Consider the following 26,415-nt stretch of genomic DNA (forward strand, 5'->3'; position numbering starts at 1 on the left):
TGCAAGTTTCACTCTCCCTTCACCAAGTGACTCTCCTATCCTTGTGCATTTTACCAGCTATCCTTTATCCTAATGCCACGCACTTGCCACAACTGTGTGGTATCGTTACTCATGAGTATAGATTACTCTTATAAAGCACTGACACTAATTAATAAATGGAAAGGTGCATGAGTCCCTTCCACATTTTTTAGTGTAACTTACTTCATACAGAACAGGCTTTTGTACTGAAACACCTTAGTAAGTGAAGTGATACACCCAAGTCACATGACCCCTGACCAGTAGAGAGCAGTGACTCCATGTGATCAAGTCCACTAGACATCTTTGTCTGCTAATGGTTGCAATGAAACTATTTAGGTTACATTGTGTGATTCATATCCCAGCCCTTTCCACCCCACAAACAGGGCTGTACACTACAGAGTGGCAGCCAGAACATGTCCGCTAGCCAGATCGAAATCATTGACCGACCAATTAGATGCTCTTATTACGGTTCCATTTAAAGCCTGCCCCCTGTCCTTCCTTCCCCATATCTCTGCTATCATCTATTTCTCAGTTACAACTGAAATCTTTCCTATCCCCTCAAAAGAAGCTGTTTCCTCCTGTTGTTATCAGAATTCCTAAACAATCAATCCATAAGAACCAACTGGTTCAGAAATGGACTGTCAGAAATATCACCAAACCCCCATCCTTCCACTCTCCTATAGCCCCCAGTTTGACAGCAGCTTCACCAGCTCCAACTAATTCCATGCCATGTTATCTCATCACCATGGTATTGAGGGCATTCAGGTCCTCAGCTCTCAACCTTTGGAACGCATGCCCGCTCAACCTTCATTATATCAGCTCTGTCCCACTTTACAAATTTCAACTTGAGATTTTCTCAAATCTCAAAAAAACTACAAATCCCAACGTTGTAAAGTGCTTTCATATTGTTAGATTTCCTTTTATTTCATTTAATTCTTGGTTTATTTAAGTTCTTGGTGTTTCACTGTGCAGTGGACTTGCGTGTTCTGAAAGCTACATTTAACAAAAGTATTATTATCTTTGTCATTATATTACAAGGCTGGAACTTCAGCAAAAACCTCACTTGCCTAAATGGAGAGACCAGGACAGAAACATGAACCCTTATCATAATTTTCCTTCCTGTTTAATCTTTTCACTTCAAAACCTCCCTGTTCTGTGATTAAGGACAAAAACCTCTTCCTCTCTTTACATGCTGTGAATTCAGTAGCTCAATTACCTAATGTCCACACTTACTGACCAGCCATAATAGGCCAACCGAAATACTCCATTTCAGTCAGACCCCCACAGGCGTTTTGGCTCTTTTTATGTTTTCTCTCTTACTTCAATGAAACACTTCAACTTAAATTCATGAAGCGTTCAAATACCCCACAATTTCAGTGGCCATTAAGTTCTTCTGTCAACATCAGACAGCATTTGTGTAACAAAAACAGTAATTTCACTGTGATTTTCACATGACGATGCCCAGAATTCTTTTTTTGAATGTTATGCTGCCTCAATCAGTTAAAATGTCAATAGAAAACTGGTGTTGGAATTGTTATATTCAGACAAGTCAAAACACCGTATATAAAGGAAAACTAGTCATCAATTCACCGACTCTCTTAATGGGGTTAAAATTTGGATTTAAATAGATGTCATCAAATAATTAATAACATTTTAATTATGTGTCTCTACGACTAATCACATGCGTATTTTTCATGTAATTACACAGTTAGAACTTCACAAGTATTCTTACAAAACATGTTAAAACATTTTTAGAACAAAAAGTTTAAACATATCCTGTGGCAGGAAAAGTCAGCTCACACCTCCAGTTCAATGTTGTCTGGTTCTTCTACTTCTAAATAAAGCTATAATGGCATCCAGGGAAGACGAGCAGAGGAAGAGAAGGAGGAATAATGATTGCTGGTGGAATATTTTGTGTAATTATAATGGTTCCAATTATCTCATTAGTGCGGGGGAGTATGTTAATACTTTCTAAATGATATCTCCGACATACAACCCTGGGACAATTAACCCAGTGCAGTTTTCTCCACCCAAGACCGTGTCCTGAATCCCTAACAGGGAAATCACTCACTTCCTGGGGGTTGGTGATTCATAAAAACACGGGGCGTGAGGGTAAATTGTCCGTTATGCCAATAGATGGTATCGCCATGAGGTTTACCTTGATGTTGAGAGTGGCGTGGGAGTTACATTCCAGCCATGGGAGGGTGTACATTTTGGGACATATCATCAGTAGTGTGGTGTATTTTCTTTAAGTAATCCCAAAGAAGTCATCTAAGCCCAGAATTAAATTACACTTATTTTACAGTATTTTCTTTAATATCTTGTTACCCACTAAGCATCTGATGGCAATCTGATGAACTCCAGTGTCAAGTAGTTCAAGGCCAGATGAGTTGATTTACTGAAAGTCTATGACTCGTGGGAATATTTCAATAGTATAACTTGGTGTTGGCTGGATTTTTGGGTTTACCATCTCTGTGTGTGTGGGTGGGGGGATGGGTGGGGGTTTATTATTGGTGATTTCGTGGCCAATAAAATCAGCTGTTGATGATTGAAGAGCAAGTAAGTACATTCACAGTTCAGTCCCCTCCCCCTCCACAGCCGTCCCACCTCCCATCGTCTGTCTTTCCAGTGTTTCAGTTTTTTTTTTTGTTCAAAGTATTGGACCTTTTATTGATAAGAAGTTTTTATAACTGAAAAGCTGACTGTGGGATGACATAAAGCTAAACATTTCACAAAAGTTGTTAAAAGAAGGCATAAATTATAGTAAAATTTGGAAATTGGCCAAAAGACTGAAAAATTTAAAAAAAGAAAGAAAAAGAAGTTATGCAAAGTTGGCCAAATTGAAAATATCAGCACAAAGACAATATTCCATGGGACAAAAACCTCAGAGGCAGCCGAGAAAATAATATGTAAAAGGTTTACTAAAACTTAACTTTATCTGAAGAATTTTCATCAAATGACTTCAGAGCTTTTATTAAGCCATTAAGCTGTATTAATCCATACGTAGAATCGGAACTTTTTCACTTTTGATTCCTGCGTGACGCGGCCCGTAGGCTGAAAGTTCAAGAAAAGACTTAAACACAGCGCACTTCTGATAAAGCAGACAAGACTTAAATTACCCTTTCATGGTCACAGAGATGTTATCGAGACTCAGACACACACCCACTCCTCATACAGGAAGTGTACAACGTAGATAATGGAAGGCTGGGGCTTAATCTACTATAACATTCAGGCAGCTGTTGCAGTTGCGTAAGCTAAACGCAGAGGCTGTAAATAGAAATTAGAGTATGACAGGAAAAGGATCGAGGGGAGGAGAAGGTTCAGTGGCTGTTAAAATTGGAGGCACAGTTGCAGCACCGGCTGATCCACCAACAAGACACCCTGCAGCCCTTTACTGTGAAACTCGGCAAACATCAAGCCCACGCTTAGAGGCAAAGCAGAAGAAAACTGCATTAAGAAGAAGAAGTGAAATAGACACAGTCAACAAGAGGTTAGGTTTTCAGCACAATACTCCACTCTGCTGCCAGAGTGATACGCCCTTTAGGAAACCACAGCACATACAGCACTAAATTGCATCAGAAAGAAAAGTTGAAAGTGTTTTCTACAGACCCAGGTTCTCCTGATGCTGTTGTACCACTTCTTACTACGTAAACTGATCGAACTAATTTGATCTAACTAGGAATCCAAATTGATCGGCAGATAACCAGGATTTAACACTTCTCTGAGATTTATCCAAGACATACTGGACAAGAAGGACTTAGAAAACAAGATATTCCTTCAGGAAGAACAATATCTCATTTTTATTTGTTACCATTGACTGAATGTATTGTTTATTGGCTTGACCTTGAAAAGGTTACTGATAGATGCTGTGGCTGCTTCATACTGACTCAGTACAGCTGATTGACTTTTTACCTTCAAATGTCCGTTGCACATGTTTTGCATATTCTGCTGGTGTTTTCAACAGATTTAGGAACATTGTTTTCTTTTCTACTGTCTGTATTCCTCAATTATAAAAAGAAAAACATTAAAACTGCATTAATGCTCCCTCCATCAACTGCAATCATTTCAATCAATCATTAAGGTTTGTATGCAGCTTGTTAACTTCCTAATATTTTGCCCTAACATTTAAGATGTTATTGTTTATGCTTCATTTTAACATTTTCCAATCTCATTTATGCATCTCACTCGGCTTCTTCAATCACCAACATCAATACGTTTTTCTATTTAAATAAGCTTTAGTGAAACACATGGGTGTCCATTTTTTTAATTTCTGCTTCATCCAACCTCTGCTCCCCCTGCATGAGTCCTTCACTCCTTCATCTTGTCCTCTTTCCTGTCATCTATTCCACCTTTGAACCAGAGTTCTCTTGCATCCGACTCGTGGCCATCTGTCCCTCTCTCAATCTCCAGAAAATTTCTTTTAATTCCATCTGTTTTCTCTAAGGAGATGGGCATCAGCATCTTGGCTTTTCATCTGATTGTTGTCTTAAGCTAAATCAGAGCAGCTGAAGATCTCAAAAAAACTACCAAAAACTTGAAGAAAAGCATTAATTTTATATAAGAAATTGACAAGTCACAAACATAGGTCGTAACCAGGCATTAGAAGGCCTTGAAAACTTGACATCAGACCTAAAATCTTAGATCCAGAATGTTTTAGGACTGACATACAGAAACTGCAGTGTAAAGATGTACTGAAAATATTAATAAAGATCCGCAGATAATATTAAATACCACATAACTGACTAAACGTTATCTCTTCATTTAATTAATAAGAGTCAACTTATTAGCAAACTTAAATGACACCAGACACGGATAAACATAACGCTGAAAACAGAAAGATGTAAATTCAAAAAAAGCCTTGAATTGGTTAAAGTTAAATTAAACCGGCACTCGGTGCAAGTTAAAAAATGTTTCTGACTTAGAATGGAAAGGAAAAGGAAAGTGAATCATTTGTCATTGTGACACAGCTCACCACTGCACACCACCAAATGTGACTTCTGTTTTTAACCCATCACCAAAGTGAACAGTGGGCAGCTTTAAGGACCAGGGAGCAGTGCCTTCCAGACTCAAGTCCACTTCCTTAACCACTAAGCCACCACTGCCCCAGAAACAGGTTAGTTACCCAGAATGTATAATAATAAAGCCAAACAAACCATCAAATTATGACCATTTAATTATTTATCTTCTCCCACCTAATCCTGTTGGTGTGGAGGGCAGGGCTGGACCGAGATTTTAACATAAGCCATAAGTGGACACCACTGTTTTTTCTCAGAATCATGTGTTGTTGTCCCCTCCAGTCTTAGGTCACCTTTACTTAAAGTCACCTACAATGACAGGTACAGCAGGGGTATGTTTCTGTCCAGACATTATGAATAAATTAATGTTTACCACCATCACCATCTAACTTTTATGTTGTTTCTAACCTTCACAGAAGTCACTGGATGGTTTAGGGTGGCATCAAGGTTCCTTCCACCTTGTCAATGTGATTCATTTGGCGTGAGAAAAAACTGTTAGGAAATATTTGTGTTCAAAACTTTCAGTCCCTCCTATAGGGTGATTATCCAGACTTCAACTGTTATTGTTTTTCTCTCTCAGATATCATACATGGAACAGTGTTGAACAGATCTACACTGTGGTGCTTTAGGAAGCCAGGTCTCCATCCAAGTAGAAACATAACAAATAAATGATTTCACGCTGAACTCGGTCAAAAACCCCATTAGACCACCTGCAAAGACCTCAAGAATCTTATTTTCTATGGTCTGTATACAATCCAAGCTCAGATTTTTAGGGCTGCCAGTGAACTCCAGAAACCTCTCTGTGTCTCTGATGAAGCTCTCAAATCTTCACTACCAGTTCAGTGAGAAACACTCCAGGGAGTTAAAGGTTTATCAAAAAGGAGTCAGCAACTGTTTGAAATCTCTGATGGAAATGTGTGTGGGGGGTTTTAACACTGAAGCTGATGTCTGACAGACTCTGATGAATCCACTTCTTCCTTGTAGCCCACGTCTTCTCACATGTTTGGACAGGGCCAGATCGGTTTTTCACACCACATATTTTCTAATGGTAAAACCTCAGGGCTCACAATCACGAATACAGAAGCAATATTGACTTTTTCTATTGAAAAACACAGACAAGGCAATTCAGTCAACAACAACATAGAACTACATGTACACAGTCTGGCCCAGGGGCTCAGGACGTGTGTACAAGTTGTATTCATGTGTACATGTGTACAAGATGACCCACAGCTAGGGATGGCTTGATATAACTTTGTCATGGCCGATACCAATACTGCAACTTACAGTATCTGCCAATACCGATATCAACCTGATCCCTTCTTTTCTCCTCCAGCAGGCTGCAGGCTGCTGTTGCTGAGGTGATAGTGTCCCTGTTTACAGCATGTAGAACAAAGTTAAGTTGAGCTTTTGTGCTTAGGAACTGGTTGGCATGGGTTTCTTTTTTTCCAGTATCAGACCAATACCAACCCTGAGTAATGGATGGATAGATAGTTTTGCTTTAATTTAGCCATTATAGGGATAATGTTGACTGTACTGGGCCTCACAGCAGCTACATTGCAGCTGTTTTTGCTAGCCATTACCAAAAATATCGAGATGACATTTAGTCGATATCACCCAGCCCTAGTACTAGGTAAACATTATTTTATTATTTTATATATATTTTTACTTTAAGATTCATTTTGAACGGAAAGCATGGTCCACATACCGTTATTTTAAAAATAGAAATTGTAATAAAAAGACGTTTTACCTAACATAATGAATAATCTGGATTTCAATATTGACAAAAATATAATCATACCTATCATTTGGTCGTAATCCTGCAGCCCTAGTATAAAGTATATGGTAGTAATACAAAACAACATACTTCTGATAATAATACAAATATAAACTTTAAACGTATTGTTCTATATGAGTAGTATTTAGATTTGTTCCAGCATCTCAAACACATAAATGATTGACTCCAAGGATATAAGGAATCTGAAAGAACATTTAGGATAAAGAGTACAGACACAGATGTGACATCTTATTCATATTATTCCCTTCATGCCTACATTTGAAATTGTATTTGCTTTGAATCTGGTAATACGCATATAAGAGTTGATGACAGTATTTCAGATTGAACTTCCTCTTCTTCTTTCCATCTCCTACCATTCCATGCCATTTGGATACCTTACCATGTTATTTTCAGACCGTTTTACAGTTGAAAGTGATGTCTGAGAGAAGTACAGCTACAATATGACAATAGTTTTACTTCTAAAACGTGAACACTTCTACGTTTCATCACCATTTTGCTTTCTTCTTGGCACTGTCATTTCTTTAGAAGAATTGCCATTGTAGAAAATATGTTAGAAATGATCTAAGGCTCCATAGGCTTCCATTCTAGAAACAAGTTCTGTGGTGGGTTTGTTTTTATTCAATCTTGGTCAATAGATGTGATAAGTAGTGTTACAAGTATGACAAAAAGAGATACAATGCAGCCTAAATTACTACAGTCTAGTCAAATGTAGCAAAAACATGTCTGACAAAAGGACAAAAGTGTACTATTAGAAGTAAAGCCAAAAGTTTAGAAAGACATCTCAAAAAGTAGGCCAGAAAGAAACTGCTGAAAAGATAGCCAAAGTGGTACTAAAAACCAAACTAATTCAAACTTAACAAATTAGCATAGATAAGGCCAGACAACCAGAAATATCTAAATGCTAGGCTCACACTCAAACCAATGGACAACATAGAGTGTCAGGTAACTGTTTCTCTGCATGTATATGGACTGTAGAAGGAAACGAAGGAACCCGGAGAAAACACACAAAAAGAACTCATACAACATTCATACAGAATGACCATCAGTTATCACAAAACTCACAACCACTGCCGTTCTTACTGTTATATAAAAGCACTCAGCACTGCTACACCGCGTGGCCCTATTATAGCTATTTACTTTAATGAATAAATGTTGGCTGTGACACCTATGCTGGTTTCTAAAAGGCTTTTGAAAACGTTGATAACTTGGTGGGTTTGTGGATGTAAAACTTTTCTATCTTTTGCTTTATGGACCAGGATGATCCTCCAGGCACAGGCACAGACACTGACGATAGTGAATCATGTCAGCTTTAACGTGTCCCTCTGAATGTTAGCCCACATGTTGGTGTTTATATTTCATCATTGATATGCATCAGTCTATTCTGATTGGTGGGTGTCTCCTGATGTGTGTTGTAATGAGAGGAGAGTACAAGGCGAGTCCAAAAAAGCCAAGGCTCCTCTGGGATATACCAGACTCATTACAACATGCCCTCACATCCTCCTTCTCTTCCTTATTTGCTGCTTTGCACTGACCCAGAAACCACGTGTGTGTCATATTTGAGCCCTTCGCTGCACCATGACAGAGCATTACATTGGTCATTAATCGGTCATTTGGTTTTTACCACCAACAAGACAGACTAAGCAACAGTATTTTTCGTGTTTTTAATTGGGTTTCCCTGACTCTTATTTTCAGCACCAAACTCTAATCTCAGCTGAGCTGGAAGATTCGTTTTTACACTGTTTTCCAGTCTCTCTGCAAGCAAGACCAAAGCCAGTGGCTGCCTTTGCTGCCATCTGCTGGTCATGTGGGCTATTACGTGGTCACGTTCATTAATTCGTTCATTCATTTATGCACTTTTCTACCATGCTGTGTTCAACATACAGTAGAGGGCCTAATCCACCCAATCCATAATCCATAATCTATACGATTATGAACCAGAGAAAAACCCAAGCACACACTGGGAGAAAATCTATACAGAAAGACAGGAAACAAACCAAGATTTAGTGATGTTGTTGTAAAGACCTACTGACAGACTCTCATCTACACTCGTGAGAACATGGACACGGAGGGTCGAAGAAAATGTTTTGTTGTATTCTAAGAGCATTTCTATTTCATATATTACACAGTTTTTTGTTCAATGTGTTTTATACATTTTGACAATGACGTTGCGCAGTGACCTCTGTAAATAAAGGTGTCTGTGTGACATTTGGCAGGTGGCTTAAACTTATAACAGAGTGTGTTTTTAAAGGGTTTGTCTCTGAAAAAAATTAATCTGATATGCTATAATGCTTAAGGGGAAACCCCTATTACATCACATTACAGCATTGCCATTCAACTAAAACATATTGAGATATGACTTTTAGTACATATCACCCAGCCAAAATCTCTAGGTATTTTTCAATAAAACAAGATTCAAACATTGGAGGTGCATTCTGTTAAATCGGAAACTGCAGGTCACGCTTTTTAAAAAAATCAGAGATCAGTGATCAGCCAGAAAATTTCAATCAGTGCACCCCATTCTTCAGTATTAGGCTAAAACTCTACGGAATAAGGCTAAATCACACAGCCTATTTATCAGTTTTTCCATTACTGTCTTATTCTAGAATAACAACATCATCATCAACCAAACCTTATGTTCTATCCAGACTAATAAGATAATAATAAAAAACCCAGCTGAAAGACATTAGTTAAATAAAAGTGAGGAACATCATTCTGGAAGTGACATTTTGAAGTGACTTGAATACAACAGTAGGTCTTGCAGGAACGGAAATATGACCAATATGTTAAACAAGAACAGGATCTTATACAGAGAATTTTAGATTATGCATTTCCCCCAAACGCTATAATTAAAAAATGGTAACACTTATTAAGATTTATAATTGTTACATAGACTAAAGCCTATAGGAATTCTGATGAATACTAAATACATTCCATATTAGAGATTAATAGTACTGTAGGTGAATGGTGTTGATTATTTTGGCTCATAATTTGATATGGCTGATAAATGGACAAATAAATGCATCAAAGAGTCTGAGCAGACAGCCTCAGGGCTTATAACCCTTCTGACGCCACACTCTTGCATTAGCTTATGAGCTAAACTGAGCTAACACTACTGTATACAGTATGTCTGCCCCGGGCTGGATATTTTTGCCATGTCTGGACTTCAACAACTTGGCAATTAGCAGCTTGTGCTCAGCCAAAATTGATAGTTTGAGATGTTACCAGTTTTAACACGACAGATTTAGAAAGTGATTTGAGAGTTCACCAGTGCCAAGTAGCTCCACTGGGGGAGTGTTAAGCAGTCATTATCACAGCTGTGGCAGCAAGAACAGAGGCTAAGAACAAGAAAACAAGACATTGATGATTCTATTAAGATGTTTGAAAAGTTTAAATGTTTGAAGTTTACCAGAGAAAAACAAAAACAAGTGTATAGCCTTTGGCTACTAGCGTTTTTCTAAGTTCGAGAACCAGAAGACAACTATTAGGGCACTTTAATTGTAATAAGAATTGGTAATAATTGTATCATGCATTTATTTATTTTAATTATGATTACTACCAGCAACAGTAGTAGTAGTAGCAGGAGTAACACATTAAAGATCTGTTGTTGACTGGCCTATACACATAATACACCTGAGTGTGATGTTGATCAGAATCAAAATTTAATTATTTAAAAAAATTTAAATGAAAGCAACAACTTGTGGAAGTTAGAAGGTTGCTGAAGAAAGTAAACATGTAACAATAATGAACAATAACAAGCCAAAAAATAAATCTTCAGCATCAGCTGTACTCTCCATCAGTGACAATATTATTTTATAACTGTGCAGAATGTGATCTACTGTATGGAACAACAGCAGCAACACCGCATAAAACAAAGAGCTTATTTCCATCAGTATATCATCGATGAATACCAGGCCTAGGACAGGGCGAGCCTACGGCGGCTATAGCAATGGTAAAAAATGGTAGCAATAAATGGTTTTAGTAATAGACAGAAAAAATGTTTTTTTCAAAACACTGCAAAGTTGAATTTCCTCATCACCTGTCTGGGTGTTTAGAATATATTTTATAAGTTCCTGTGGAGCCTAAATGGAATCTGTGGACAAACTTTATTTTGAGCCCAAAATGCACCAACACACAAGTGCAGGCTGGATTCCCTAATCATACGCCAAGCTGTAGATTTTATTAGACACAGGATTCAAAATATGGATGTGTGATAACACATTACATCACACTGTAAAAGAGGAATGTTAAATATCTGCACTGAGACGGACAGCAGACAGCTCGATTTAGCTCATGACCCAACGACAGTAAGTACTTGGGTGGGAAAAGAAATGACAGCCACAGAGCCAGGGCTGCTGGATGAACAAAGACATGAGAAAAAGGAATTCTTAATTTGAATGAAAAGGTTTGAAAAAAGTGGAAAGATTGCAATCAATCAAAGTGGAGAGAGTAGAGAAAATAACAAAGAGGAGGAGGAGATGTGGCGGGCTTCCAAAGTAGGCTATCTGACACTGTGCAACAGCAGACCATCAGGCCAGCTGACCGCTATTTCCAGCCTGAGATGACCCACCAGCTGTACCAACGTAGGTGAGAGAGGGAGAGAGAGTAGGAAATAAATAGACAGAGAGCATGAAGGAAGCCTTGGAGGCTTTATTTATTTATTGCACCTTTATTTGAGCAGAGAGGTCACTCGAGAGAGAGAGTTATTTACACAAGGAGAGTGAGGGTTTCACCAACAGAGGGAGAAGAGGGACGGGGATGATTCCCATCACCTGTCCAAGACCCTGAGTGTGGATCTAATGTCCATCTGTCTGTCTCCATCAGTTGCTATGACTCTGTGGACCATTATAGGTCAGCCAGTATTTACAAGCACTCTAACGGGAGAATAAAAACTGCATGGTCCCTAAACTCATCCTAGCAAGCTGCCAGAAATCACACAGAGGACACTCTTACCCAGGACACTTTTAGCCCTGGGTGGGGCAGGGAGAAGAGCTAGCCCAGAAACAGCCTTAGAATTCAGTTAATCCACTACCTCACCGGTCTGTCACTGATGGACACAAATTATAAACAGCACGGAGAAGGGAGTTTTCCAAAAGCCTTAAACTGCTTGTGTTTAATGTCATCAAGGAACTGGAATTTTAAAAATGTTCAAAAGCAAAACAACAACAAAGTGGTTGCTGGTTTCAATAACTCAGCTCAAACCCAGTTAGTTATAGTGTGTCATCCCATAAAAATATCCATGTTAAAGGCTAAACTCACTTTGCTTTAAACATAATAATGAAAATGGTGATGTAAATACCATTTCAGTGATTCCAAGAAAACACATTTCACTAATTTGTGTATTTTGTCTTATCAAACTTTTGGTTCCATTTAGTCACAGACCAGCTGTTGTAGCCAAGTGAGATACTAGAATTATGTAGTATTATAAAGTGTGCACTGCACCAGTTCTGGTGACCAATAAAGGGGATTATATGATACAGTAAACCTGCTCAATTCGCAGAGCTGAGCCAGGTCATGCAGTTTAGATTAAATGTCATTTTGGAGAATCCACAGAGATGTACTAACTCTCATCATGTGAGATGTACACCAGTAGATTTTAAAGTGAGGTGAGGCCCAGCTTTGTACCTTTACTCCAGCCATCAGTGTGAACTGTTGACAGCTAGGGTTTGGAGAACCCAATCAGACCATTCCATCTAATGACCTACTGCACTACCAATACCAAGACACTTCAAATGATCACAGTGATGTTGGGCTTTGTCATCTGCAGCTTTATTTGGACTGGACATGTTTAGAGAACATATAGTACTTTACTAGTTGATAACCATACATTAATCAATTAGGAAAGGCAACTGTCAATCGATAGACATATCACAGATATTTTCACCAAATCAGTTAAGATTAGCTAATCAATAAGTTGAATACATCTCCTCCTCATACCTGAGGACCAGACAGCTGATGGAATTCAAAGGCTGTACCAGGGCCATGGAAAGGAGGTTACGTTGGAACCATACGATGAAGAAACAAAGATGGTAAAAATAGAGTCTAGAATTTACTGGCTGTTGGTGCTAAACACTGGGTCTGACTACTATCATGTGACCCATTATTTAAATACCTGGATTCTACTAAGACGTAGTTAATAATTGTTATATGGTGACCAAAATGTAAGCAATTGTCCTATATGTGTGGGACAGAAGTCATATTTGCCCTAAATGTTTTTGAGCTGACAGACTTTAATTTATAGAAGCAGCGTGACACTATAAACAGCACGGAGAAGGGAGTTTTTCAAAAGCCTTAAAACTGCTTGTTTGTGGCTCTTGTCCTTAAAAATCAACTTCAATGACGTCACAGCAGTGTAAACAAAGTTATGATAAGGTGGGCTTCAGGAACAGGGGTTTGAAATGGAATACCAACAAAGGAGCTATACCTTAAATGCAGGGCCTTGTATACAGTGGTTATGTCGCTGTTTAGTCTTCCTGTAATAGTAGGGAAGACTACGCACGCACGCGGAAGAACGAACGAACGCGTGTACACACACACACACACACTATTTCCTCTCCTACCTGATCGACACTTGATGATCTCACCAAACTCGTCATCCACAGGTTCGTCGCAGTAGTCCTCCGGACGCACACCTTCCGCCATGGATGTTTCAATTTGATCGGTTTTTAAAAGTTAATAGTTCGGTCGTTGGTTCGGACAATGAAGACGTTAAATCCACCTGTAGGCGAAGTGAAGACCGGTGAGGCAAATCCAGATCAGGAGGAGGAAGAACCGGGCAGAGGAGCAGCAGTGGCTCTGGTCTGTCACACGACAGCGGACGGAAGGCAGCAGGTGTAATTTGTGGGGGGCCAGAGGGTGAGAGGAATGACTGGGTGTCACCCTACTCCCCGCCAGCCCCCAGCATTCCCACCTTTAAATAGCAGCGTTTGGACTTGTCTGCGCGTCGGGATAGCATACCGTTTGGTGGACGCCATGCGTAAAAACCTGACACCCAACAACGACGTTGGTGTGGTCGCTTATTTCCGGACTAAGATGGATGAACCCGCTCCACGAATGCCACGGTGAATCAGCTCACCTTTGACCTCAACACTAGGCGCTGACACTTCATGTGACGTGTGTGGAGCAGTGTACACAAAACTATATTTATGAATCACACTTAATAAATAATGACCGAACCGTACTTTTTTATAGATTAATAGTATATTACAAGTATATTTTTTAAAAATGTCAAACGAAAAAAGGTTATTTTGGGTTTTGTTTTGTTTTTTTAAATAAACGAATATAAATACAAATATTAACCTTAAGGCTGCTAAACAGAAGACATGATTAGTCTGTATTATTTTAGTAGTAAATTAATTTTCCCTCACACAAACATAGTATTGTGTAAGTTAGCCAAAAGTTGCTTGCAGTTAAGAAGACTCAGAAAGACAAACATTAACCCCAAACTGTTGCGTTAGCTAAAGATATTTTTATGGTTACATTAATAAATCTGATTGTTTTACTCTGTTCCTTGAGTTATTTTGTAAATTTAAAAAATGAACAAAAATAAGGAAGCATAGCATAAACTACAAAAAAGGGGAATAATGTACTAGATTTATTTACAGTATAAAACGTTTTTATAGTACCATAGACAGTTACAGTATATTCTGTTCTCCACTTTAGGAAACAGACATCTGTGAAAGTGACAACAACAGCTCTAGAAATAATGTTTAATATACATTTCATAATGAGACATTTATTACAGGAAGATTAAAGTGAAGTGGGAAAAAACCTAACTAGAGACAGAGCTTTTGCTTTTATTTCCAGTGCTTTAATTTTCAAAGGTACAAAGAGATAAACATTTTTACTGACATCTCTATACAGCAACATTGTGAAAATGCCAACACGGACGTACAAACACCATCACACCTACTGTTTTGAATGAACACTTGGCTGTCTGCTATAATTCCAAAACATGGAAACATCTAATTTTTGAACAGCGTTTCTCTCTTTCTACTCTTAATTTACAATTGCCTTATTTTTGTCAGTGAATACGTAGCTAATGTTAGCTAATGCTAATGGATAGTGGTTAGATGACTTATGGTCAGCTTAAGGAGGCCTAACAGTTCTTGGATGGAGCTCAGACATTTGATGGGTTCCAGATAACTTAAGTGATGGTTTGATTCTGGAAGACTGGTGAGACAAAGGTAAAGACTACATGTAAGACACGTGTTGTCCACAGGATGGCACTATGATAATGTAATATCGTTACTCTATGACTCCTGTTTCTGTTGCAGATTTGAAACATTTAACACTAAACAGACTCACCAATGAACGTTTTGAAGATGAGCCTATGACAGTCAGTTACACAGACTACACGGAGTTATAGTGATAAACTTTCTAGGACAGGATATTGTAAAGAAAATAACACAACAACACATATAAACAAACACATATGCCAACAAGAGACTTTTTTTATCAGTCTATAAACCTGATATGTACATGCCCATGAATACTGGTGGGCCAAGTTCAGGCAGTTTTTGGTGCTTACGTTCATGGCTAAACAAACACCAGAATACTAATTGTTTATCATTTCTGGGGTTAAGAACACATTTCACACATATACGGACCCCAAAAGTTAGCCACTTATGCTGCAGTCTATTATTTTTTATCAGGCGGGTTTTTGTAAAACATGTCTTTACTTTGGGTTAAGTTAATCTGCTAATGACAGCTAGCATGAGGTGAAACTAGATTATCATAGCCAAAAACATGTCTTCAGTTTTCAAAAATAATAATAATAATAGTTCAAAATAAATAAATTCTACTTCAGTTGGTCACCATAGTTATTGCCTGTTTGTTTTGTTATTTAAACTTTGAGTATTGTGATGCTATATTAGTCAACTTTCATTTATATTTACCTTACTTTTAGTTTTGCTAATATTAACCTATTGTGCCAATTATGAATGCTTTGGCCTAATTAGACAGCAGCAAAACTACCTGATGATGCCCCAATCATTGTGACTTTGGTTTGTAGTGTACAAGAAAATCTTCCAGACTCTGAACTCCATTACAAATTCCTCAAGAAGCCTCAAGACTCAAATTCTAGTCTTAAATCTCAATTTAAACAGGTTTTAAGAAACTTGCTGGACGTTAACGTCTGTAAACATTAATCAAATTGTGACGCAAAAAAACTGACAATGCCGTGTCTGACTGTTAAGGCCAAAGCTCACTCCAGAAAACACTTAGTATTTCTTGATATGAAATATGTCATGACTGACAACGGCCTAGAAAGTTTAGTGCAAATAGTTGTGGGTCTAATTAACACCATCAAACAGCAAAAACACAGATTAGACAAATGATGTTGAAAATATAACAGCTATGCTACTAATATTATGTAGGACAAAAACAACATTGTTAACTGTAAGTAATTTAAAAGCAAACAACTTAGCCAAACCTTAAAGATATAGATTAAAAAGAGTTACAAAGGAAATACAATTATTTAGAAGATTACATTATTTAAATAATAATAATAATAATTATTATTATTAAATTGCTACAAATTGTTAAGAAATGCTCCCAAATGAGTGAATTTCTTACAAATCTGACTTAGGTACATGGTCTGAAGGGCACTAAAGCAGTGTGTTCATGTGAGTGCACCTTTATTTAGACTAAGGCTTTCCAGCACAAATGACCTCTTCAACTTTTGAAAGCATACAGACAACGCTCTGGATTCTATCAGACATGATCCTGATTAAAGCCTAAGACTGGTCTAAAAATAGCCTACGATTCCAATTCATCTTTTTATAAAGCACATGTAAAAATAACAGAGATGAAGCAAAGTGCTGCACAATAATGAATGTGTAAAAGTTAGGGAGAAAACAAGACAGAGATGACAGGAAAAACAGGGGAAAAAAGCAAAAATGTTAAATCTTTGATGAATTTTTGGAGAGAGGCTTGAAAACATGAAGTAAAGATGCCTGTTTAATATCTGAAGGCGGTTTGTTCCACAGTGTATGAGGTACAACTGAAAAAGCCTGATTTCTCTGAGCTTCAGCCTGGTTTTAGGAGAAGGCAAAAGCAGCAGCAGATCTCAGAGCCTGAGAGAGAGAGAGAGAGAGAGAGAGAGAGAGCGAGTGTACGGCTGAAGCAGGTCACAGAGAAGCGAGGAGTTTCAGACTCCAGGTGGTGATGAGGTCAGCCCTCATCTCACATCCCTGACCGAGGCTAATCCATCACAGCATCAATGATACGCTGTCCCTGTCAGTTACCACAGGCACAGACCTGTGATGATAACAACACTGATGGTGTTGCACTGCTCCCTGCAGGCCATTTCCTCGGTTGATCAGGATCTCGCAGGTAAGTAAGAGAATGCAGGAAAAGGCCAGAAACTACTATTCTAGCATAGTAGAGACTAAAATAAAGTCCAAACAGTTGCGCAAAATACTGCAGAACTAGACTAAAAATAGTTGACCAAACTGTAAGACTACCTTAGATATTGATACAAGAGCAGCGAAAATATCCTATCCAAGTAAATTCCAAAGGGAAAATGTTAACATACTATTAATAAAAATAATAATAAAAACCCAATGGTACTAAAAGTCCTTTGGACTATAAAGCAGATGATGATGATGATGATGATGATGATGATGATGATAGGGATGGCACAATCCGATATTCAGGATCAGTATCCGACATTGGTCAAAATTACAGGATCGAACATCAAATAAAACAACTATGACCCCTCTGATCTGGTACCTTAGCCCAAACGCTCAACTTAGCTTTGTGTGACATGTCGTAAACAAGAACACTATCACCTCAGCAACGGAGAAGAGGAAAAGAAGGTATTGGATTGATATTGGTATGGGCAGATACTCCAAGTTGCAGTATTGATATTGGTATTGAACATGGAAAAGTTGTGTCCATCTAAATGGTGATGATGGTGAAGAAAATGATGATAATTAAAACATGACGATGATGATGATGATGATGATGATGATGATAACACCCAGCACATATTTTATGAATAAGATATTCATAGGTGCAAAAGTTCATCTTGGTGAAATATCTAACAAGGAAGAAAAGGTGTCGGTGCGTAAACTAGAAAGACCCTGCTGACCATCCTTGGTGTCCTCTTCCTCATGATTGAGATGCAGTTCCAGGCTGAAGTCCAGTGTACAGTATTTCCTCAGTAACAGAGTCATTTTGAGTTGGCCCGGCTGCAGACGCCTCTGAAGAGCGGCCCCCTTCAGTCTGAGCTAATAGTAATCTTCGTAGCTCTTGGGGTTGAGGCAGTAGAGAATCCCCCCACCAAATGAGAAGATAGTCCCTCCCCAGGCCAGGCCGTAGCCCCAGTTGAACTCGTGGTAGATGCGAAGGTTGATGCTCTCAATGAACTTGATGGGGTAAAGGACCAAGCTGCACACCTGGAGGACGACTGTGACATGTACACACACACATGCACAGCAAATAGTCAGTTCCTGAATATAACTACAATAAGAGGATAACAAGGTAGATTCAGGGGCGGGGCTTCCATGGTGGCAAAGGCGAGAGGACGGGGTTATAGATTATACTTAATTATAAGTATAATCTTAATCACTTATTAAGTAACACTAAATAAGTAACTAAATAAGTAATAAGTAACTAAATAAGTAACTAAAATAAGTAATAAAAATAAGTAATAAGTAAATAAGTAACTAAGTAATAAGTAACTAAATAAGTAATAAGTAACACTAAATAAGTAACACTAAATAAGTAACACTAAATAAGTTAATAAGTGATTAAGTGTTACTTAATCACTTATTAAGTAACACTTATTAAGTAACTTAATAAGTAGTTACTACTTATTAAGTTACTTAAACACTTAAGTGATTAAGATTAAGTATAATCTTAATCACTGTATAATTAAGATTATACAGTGCTGGCCTAAACACTATCAGAATCAGTGAGATACCAAGTTATATCTATTATATTTGTGGTTTCTACAGACATAATGAAGTTGTTAGGATATGGATGTGTTCAGGCAGATTTTTATGAACTTAGCAACCTTAATATCTAGGTCAATAATCTATTATTAATTTCTATTATTAATGTTTTGGTGGCCTTGTGGGTGTTTTGCATCATACTTCACTGTTTACTTCCAGCTAACTCCATTTCCCTGCTGTTCCACAACAGTACCTAGCACTGCACCATCATTTGAACTACACTGTTCTTGCTTTTTATAAAGTTCTTTAATACGTATTCTAGCCTACATTTCTTTCTAATGTTTAAGGTATTTTTGACTGACTGCATTGATGTTTGTTTGGAGGAGAACGTGACTGTGTGAGTTGGTCTTTGTGTATCTATTATTTGTCATCAATCACATGCACATCAGTTTTCATAGTGATTACCCTGCAGCCTTCCGCTCATCTCATTATAGACTGCCTAATTAAGGAGACTTCCTCCTTCTTATTGTGTCTGTGTGTGTGTATTTGTGTGTGTTCCAGTGATTCACAGTTTGGTAATGAGTCAGTGACCCGCCTTGATTACCTCTGCTCTCGCATCTGTGTGCTCGAGTATGTGCACTGACCTGCAGCGAAGAGCATGAAGGCGACCGGTGTGTAGAACCACCGTCTTGTCCCAATGCCCACGGCAACTAGGGCAACGAGGAATGACATCAGCACCAGTGCTCCGCCCCCTAGCAACAGGGCCAGTGTGACAACCTGCCAGTCTGGGAACAGAGGAGTGTGAGGCAAGAAAAAAAGAAAGGTAAATACAACGACACGAAAAGAACACTGGTAAGATTAAAATAAGTAAACTGAACTTTATAGAGAGGGTTCATGAATAAATGCAGAAAGCATACCAGGGCTGAAAATGAAATGCACAAGATCTTGGTTGGGACCTGAGAGAAAAGACACAGCCGTATGAGACAGGTCTATTAGTTTATCTGACACTTTTTAAATAGATAATTCTCAGTCAGTGGGATGATGGTGAGGGTGGGATGAATACATAATGAAAAGATGGATGGAGAGTATGATTTGCTCCGCCCCACCCTTGAGTCAGCACCTTGTTGTCAATCAACATGTCCTCATCTGGTCCACCAGCTGCAGCTCATCAGCCTGATTTATTTAGACCACTCACAAACTCACCTCAGTGCCAGATTTTGCTTCAGTCAATCATACAGTACATTGTGGTACTGGTTCCCAACCACTGGGCCGTGGCACACTAGTGTACCGTGGGAGATCATTGGGTAAAAAGGTAAATATTAACTACATTCACAAACAAGAGAAAAATGAATGTCAAAAGCAGGTGTTAGTTAAAAAAAATGTTTTTATCATTTTCTACGCCATTGGAAAAACATGGGTATTGCAGTGAAAAGGCAGAAATATAACAATAATATAAACAAATTATACAATTTAGAAATCTTTGGCCTAATTAAAAAGCTGAACGGTCTGCATCCGGCCTTAGTTTGCCCATGCCTGGACTAGAATATGAAATTCCTTTTCAGTTGAGGTAAAAATAAAGAAATCCATGAAAGTGTTGACCTTTAGAAAAAACAAAGAAGCAGGAAAAATAATGGAGGGAGCTGAAGTGAGATAAATTCAGGGTTGGAGTCAACAAGGTGGAGACACAGGTAAAGTGGAGAAAAGGCTGTGGACTCATGTTACACAGACAAAGAGAGGGCAGCATTAAAAGAGATACCAAAAATGTGGAGGGGGTGAGGACGAAAGGACGCTGAATGAAAGTAATGAAGACAGAAAGCACTTAGTACCTCAGCTGGATTAAGAGCTTCACTGGCACAGAGTCAAAAAGCCTACATTTACAACTGTAGCTACACAAACATGCACTTGTTGACTGTGGTTGATATTTGAAGTGTTACTAGTCATTGACTAAACCTACTCTAACCTAACACTGACGACACAGATCTCTTGCAAAACTCTTAATTATCTGTTCTCCCAAATGTCCTCAGAAAATGGACAATGAACAGATGATTAAGAGTTTTGAGAATATTTTTTTAATATTAGCAGAGAGCATTAGAGAGACATATTTGTAGATACAGTCAGAGCATCCCCCTTTATCTCATGGGTAAACTGAGACTTCTCCCAAATGTCCTCAGAAAATGGACAATGAACAGATGATTAAGAGTTTTGAGAATATTTTTTTAATATTAGCAGAGAGCATTAGAGAGACATATTTGTAGATATAGTCAGAGCATCCCCCTTTATCTCATGGGTAAACTGACATTTACTCTGCTAATGTTGGTACAAATGCTAATGAAAGATGGATGGTGGGAAACAGTGGGAGATGAGAGATGAAATGAAAATGGGGGGGGGGGGGTGATCAAATAGAAAATTAAAGATGGGTGGGAAGATAAAATTAAAATCAAATTCACGTTGTATTAATGCAAGTGTCGCAAAAATGTTAGCAGGGTTCGGTCAGCGTCATAAAGGATGAAATATTACATGAAAATCAATATACAGTCCGCACATTATGAATGTGAAAAACATTTTTTTTACCAAGTCCTCACTTCTTTAGCTTTATATTTGAGACATTTTCCTACTACTTCTGGCTAATTTTTATTTCAAGGTACTTAAAGGCACAACATTCATTCATGTCAAGGCTACTTTAACTGCTAGCTTAGCCAGCATTTGGCTAATCTCACATAGCAATCCTCAGTTCTAAATGTCTTTGCAGCAAGACCACGGGCAATATTTTGACTAGGACAACAAGGCCTGTAACCAGTAAACAGATAAACAACAACAAAAATAAACAATGAAAACCAATACAGAGTGAGTCAAATTCTAAAACAAAGCTAAAAGATAACCAACACACGGTGAAACCTATGGAAAAAGAAACTGAAACTACAAAACAATATTATAAAATGCATAAATAAATATGACTAGAGAATTTAAAATAGTATCAGAGAAAATGACTTCCATGTCAGCCTGATCGTTTCAGGGCTGCAGCATCGGCGTTTACGTCCAAATTCATGGAAGTGTTTGTTAAAAGTGTAAAATTAAAAGCAGTGTAAAGGGTTATGAACAGCAGCTGGATGATGTGGGAACAGCGTTAAAGGTTTGCTCCCATGACAGTCCCTGTCCGTCTGTCTGCCTCTTCACTCCCTTCATTCCCCCCTGTTATAAATACTGCAGGTCGTGTGTCTAAGGAGATTTCACAGAGAGGCGTGAGGAGGAAGACAGAAAGAGGTTTGACCCGTGAAAAAAGAAAAGAAAAATGGATTTGGAGAGGACTGAGGAGGAGACAGAGGAGGAGGAGAAGAAGCAAGAAGAGGAGGAGGACAGGGAGAAGGTGGAGAAAGAAGAGGAGAAGTGCTAAAATGATTTACATTAACAATGTAGCCATAATGGCCTCAGCAGGAGGAGGAAGTGAAAGTGGGCGACAGAAAGGAGGAAAACAATAATGAATTAATAAACGACCAAGTCCTCACTTCTTTAGCTTTATAAAACAAAACTAATATATATAACTAATATAATACAAAAGAAGGAATGTAGAACTAATGACAAGAGGACAGGGAAATGATAGAAAAGAGCCAGAGCTGGAGAATCCAGCCAATCGACAGCCTAAAACCCATCTGCTCTGAAGGTCAGGCCAATGACAAAGCTGTTAGCAGAGGAAAAGACACAACGAGGAGGAAGAGTGTCAGACACAGGGAGGAATGGAATAAGAACAGGCTCTCCCAGAAAGACGAGGACAGAGGTAGAACATACAGAGGAACAGGATCCAGGTCCACCCTCTGAATGTGGACCAGGTACCAGGTGTGGTCCATGGAGAGCCTTTTGTAGGCTGAGATTTATTTTATTAGTTTTTTTGGATATAGAATTTGAGAATAAAAAAATATTTAAATTACATGTTCCCATCATTCCTAAAATGTAACCTTTTCAATAATAATAGTTAGATAGACAGATAGACAGACAGACAGATAGACAGACAGATAGACAGACAGATAGAGAGACAGATAGACAGACAGACAGACAGATAGACACACAGACAGACAGATAGATAGACAGACACACAGACACACAAACACACAAACAGACAGATATACAGACAGATAGACAGACAGATAGACAGATAGACAGACAGACAGACAGATAGACAGATAGACAGACAGATAGACACACAGACAGACAGATAGATAGACAGACAGACAGACAGACAGAAAGATAGACAGACAGACAGACAGACAGAGAGACAGACCGACAGATAGACAGACAGAAGTCTCCTGAGACCAGGTGGAGACATGCAACAACAGAGAAATCCAAATGTAACATGAAATATTAAGTTTTTTTCAGTGGAGCTTGTCCAGAAATAGGTCTCTTCAGTAAGTCAGCCTCTCACTGATACACACACATACACACACTCACACACAAAGTACCATACTGCTCCATTTTGTCCCAGTTAGAAAGAAGCTACTGCACCTATATAATACTGTAGCTACACAGATAGAGAGTCGGACAATGTGATATTCTGCCAGAATGAATTTTGGATATAGAATTTGAGAATAAAAAAATATTTAAATTACATGTTCCCATCATTCCTAAAATGTAACCTTTTCAATAATAATAGTCAGATAGACAGACAGACAGACAGACAGACAGAAAGATAGACAGACAGACAGACAGACAGAGAGACAGACCGACAGATAGACAGACAGAAGTCTCCTGAGACCAGGTGGAGACATGCAACAACAGAGAAATCCAAATGTAACATGAAATATTAAGTTTTTTTCAGTGGAGCTTGTCCAGAAATAGGTCTCTTCAGTAAGTCAGCCTCTCACTGATACACACACATACACACACTCACACACAAAGTACCATACTGCTCCATTTTGTCCCAGTTAGAAAGAAGCTACTGCACCTATATAATACTGTAGCTACACAGATAGAGAGTCAGACAATGTGATATTCTGCCAGAATGCAGGAACTGAACTGTGTGCACTGAAGGATGAGTTAGCAAGACTTTGTAAAACTAACAAACCATACAATCAACCTTTTATAGAACACTGGTCGCTGGTGTGTTTACTTTGTGTCTTTTCCTCTCTTTTGCCAGTAGTTGGGACATTATGGATGGAAATGGTTCACTTAATTCTGCCCATTCTTCCAGAAGTAGCCTGACGTCCACCATTGTTGTTATTGTGTGGTGTTGAGCAGGGCTGACTGGGCCAAACCGTTACAGGGGCGGGGCTGACAGCATCATCTCACCCTGTTCTGGACACAGAACCAGAGTTCTTAAACTATACTAGCGCGCTTTAGCTTGGTTTAGCATGCGGACCAAAGGGGGACAGGGGAGGGGGGTGACTGAGTGAGTGTGCCCTAAAAGAGAGACAACTAACTGTTAGCTACAGGAATGGAAATGTTAGCTTTAAGTTAAAAAGTTAATCATAAACATTTGGGATGAAAATCAATTATGAGCCTTCTGCATGTGTGGTTTCTGAATGATGTAACATCTCACATGTTCACAAATAAATGGTAGTTTAAATTCTTCAGAGAATATAAACATAAAATAAACACTACAAGTTCAAAATTAATTTAAATTTAAAGCAAAAAAGTGTCCAAAAATGATTACTTCTCTTAGCCTTAAATAAATATAGAGAAAACAATATATACAATATATAGTATACAGTAATATATATAGCTAATTATCAATGCTCTAACACAACAGCCAGTGATCAACATAACGAGCTTAGAGATAACAAAACTTTTGATAAATAAAATCAAGATAAAATGTGCTGATCCACACAGTTGTTAGGTGTGAGTCACAGCTGTCAATGTCAGACATGAAGAAGAACTTATCATGACTTTGTGTGGTAACTGAGGCTGTCAATGTGTCAGTGAGATGGATGGATGGGTGAAAAGTTAATGTTAACTTTCCTTAGGCCACTGTGTGTGTGTGTGTGTGTGTGTTGTGATAGATGGATGGATGGTTGATGGATGGATGGGTGGATGGGTGGATGGATAGATGGGTGGATGGGTGGATAGATGGATGGATGGATGGATGGTGACACGCCCCTCTTCTCTCCTCTCCTCCCTCCCTGGTACCTGAGGGCAGCGTGCTGCTGCACTGCCACTGGTCGTTCCTCGTCGGTTTCCAGCAGGACTCCCACAGGGATAAATAGTACTGGTCGTCGGCCGTAACCCAGGCAGGACTCATCACGGCGCCCACGTCCAGACACAGCGCCAGAAACACGCACACGAGCCCCACCAGCTTGAGCGGCGTAAGCGGCGAGCCAGGCGCATCCTCCCCGGTCTCGGTGACAGCGGAGGACATACTGGTCGTGGAGGAATTGGAACCTGGACCTGTGTGTGTGTGTGTTGTGGGCGAGCCTTCTTCACGGTGTCTGCATGTGCGCGGAGGTCCGGAGTGAGCTGCAGACGTCTGCGCCGGCGGCTGCTGCACTCACGTTCCGCTTTTCATCACCGTTGCCGCCCGGCGCAGCACATCCCTGCGTTTACAGTACTGACGTCAAAGGCTCCCAGGGCTCTGCAGGTGCAACAGGGTCCTAGACAAACCACAGGGAAGGAGGGGGGAGGAATGAAAGAAGGGTGGGACGGAGGAAGAAATGGAGAGAAAAGTGTTCAGCAGATCCTGGGTCCTGTAAAGGTCAGGAAGTAAAGAAGGGAGTAGTGAAGAGGTCTCAGACACAACGAACAGAAGTAAAAAAAAACAGATTCAGAAGATGGAGCGTGTAAGAGACAAGTCAAAGGAAAGAAGGAAGAAAGAGGAGGGGGCTGTTTAGGAATATTTCTGACCTGCTCAACTACTTTCTTTTTTATCTTCATTTCTTTCTGCCTGTCCTTTCCTTCCCCTCTTATTTCCTCCCTCAGTTTTACACAGGTAATGAATAAAGCCGGACGTCAGCAGTTAATCCTGATACATTGACTTGAGGTTTTTTTCCTTGAAATCCTTGTAACACGAGCAGCTGCCGAGCTCATCTCCAGGACCGTCACATACACAGCCATGGAAATTTCCTCTCTGGGCTGACGAGGTGCCAAGTGCAGGAACAGCACAGATAATGGAGAAGCCTATTCCCCCCCCCCCCCTCACCCCCCATCATTGCCTGCTGAAGGAGTCATTAGCTGTTGAATGTATTGATTGTAGCAGAGCAGACCTCATTAATGGATGCACGAACAGACATACTGATGAATTTCTCTCCTTGTAAATGTGGAAGAGGATCCATGAAAGTGAGAGGTACAAAGAACAGGCCTCACCTGACATTCGACACAGTCATCCCTGAATAAACAGGCCTCACACAGGGTAAAACACACAACTGTGATCAGTCTACAGTCCCTCACAATCACTTTGTCAGCTTGTCAGTCGTACGACACATCTGACCAGAGGATGACGCCTCCAGTAGGTGACATGAAGCTACTGCAGTGCTCATAATAACGACAATATCGACTGCATTAACACAATTAGTGAATGGAGGGTGGACTAACTGGATAACCAGTGTGAATCATTCTGCCCCTGTGATAAAATTAGGGATGTCCGATAATATCAGCTGACCAATATTAGCATATAATGCAATATCTGTAGGAATCGTTATCATAATACCGCAATGCCTGGGTTTCGCCAAATGATGTGTGCCCTAAAAATAGTTTTGGGGATAAACGGTTG

The 26,415-nt window shown here is 39.2% G+C and overlaps 2 protein-coding genes across 2 annotated transcripts in view; both read right to left on the reverse strand.

Annotated features, from left to right (window-relative positions):
* LOC103389473 (dystrophin) overlaps positions 1 to 13,467 on the reverse strand; it is a 159,323-nt gene extending 145,856 nt beyond the window's left edge. The window contains 1 exon segment of the mRNA XM_025062208.1: positions 13,386 to 13,467. Within this exon segment, the coding sequence (XP_024917976.1) occupies positions 13,386 to 13,467 (82 nt within the window).
* Positions 13,468 to 14,399: 932 nt separating this feature from the next.
* LOC103389458 (transmembrane protein 47-like) lies at positions 14,400 to 25,844 on the reverse strand. The gene is made up of 4 exons (XM_008324870.3): positions 24,840 to 25,844; positions 19,643 to 19,681; positions 19,370 to 19,510; positions 14,400 to 18,238 (listed from the first exon to the last, which is right to left on the reverse strand). Exons 1-4 carry the CDS (start codon positions 25,066 to 25,068, stop codon positions 18,060 to 18,062), a joined length of 588 nt encoding a protein of 195 aa, XP_008323092.1. The 5' UTR covers positions 25,069 to 25,844; the 3' UTR covers positions 14,400 to 18,059.
* Positions 25,845 to 26,415: the final 571 nt, after the last annotated feature.

Source organism: Cynoglossus semilaevis, chromosome 14 (genome assembly GCF_000523025.1).
Source record: "Cynoglossus semilaevis isolate Cse_v1.0 chromosome 14, Cse_v1.0, whole genome shotgun sequence".
Taxonomy (NCBI): domain Eukaryota; kingdom Metazoa; phylum Chordata; class Actinopteri; order Pleuronectiformes; family Cynoglossidae; genus Cynoglossus; species Cynoglossus semilaevis.

Bases quoted from the DNA above. Each gene is read 5' to 3' on its own strand.
- LOC103389458 (XM_008324870.3), bottom strand. From the start codon at position 25,068: ATGTCCTCCGCTGTCACCGAGACCGGGGAGGATGCGCCTGGCTCGCCG. The intron at 19,682-24,839 runs GTACCAGGGAGG...CTTTTCTCTCAG, and splicing joins CAGCAGCACGCTGCCCTCAG to GTCCCAACCAAGATCTTGTG. The intron at 19,511-19,642 runs GTATGCTTTCTG...CTCTGTTCCCAG, and splicing joins GCATTTCATTTTCAGCCCTG to ACTGGCAGGTTGTCACACTG.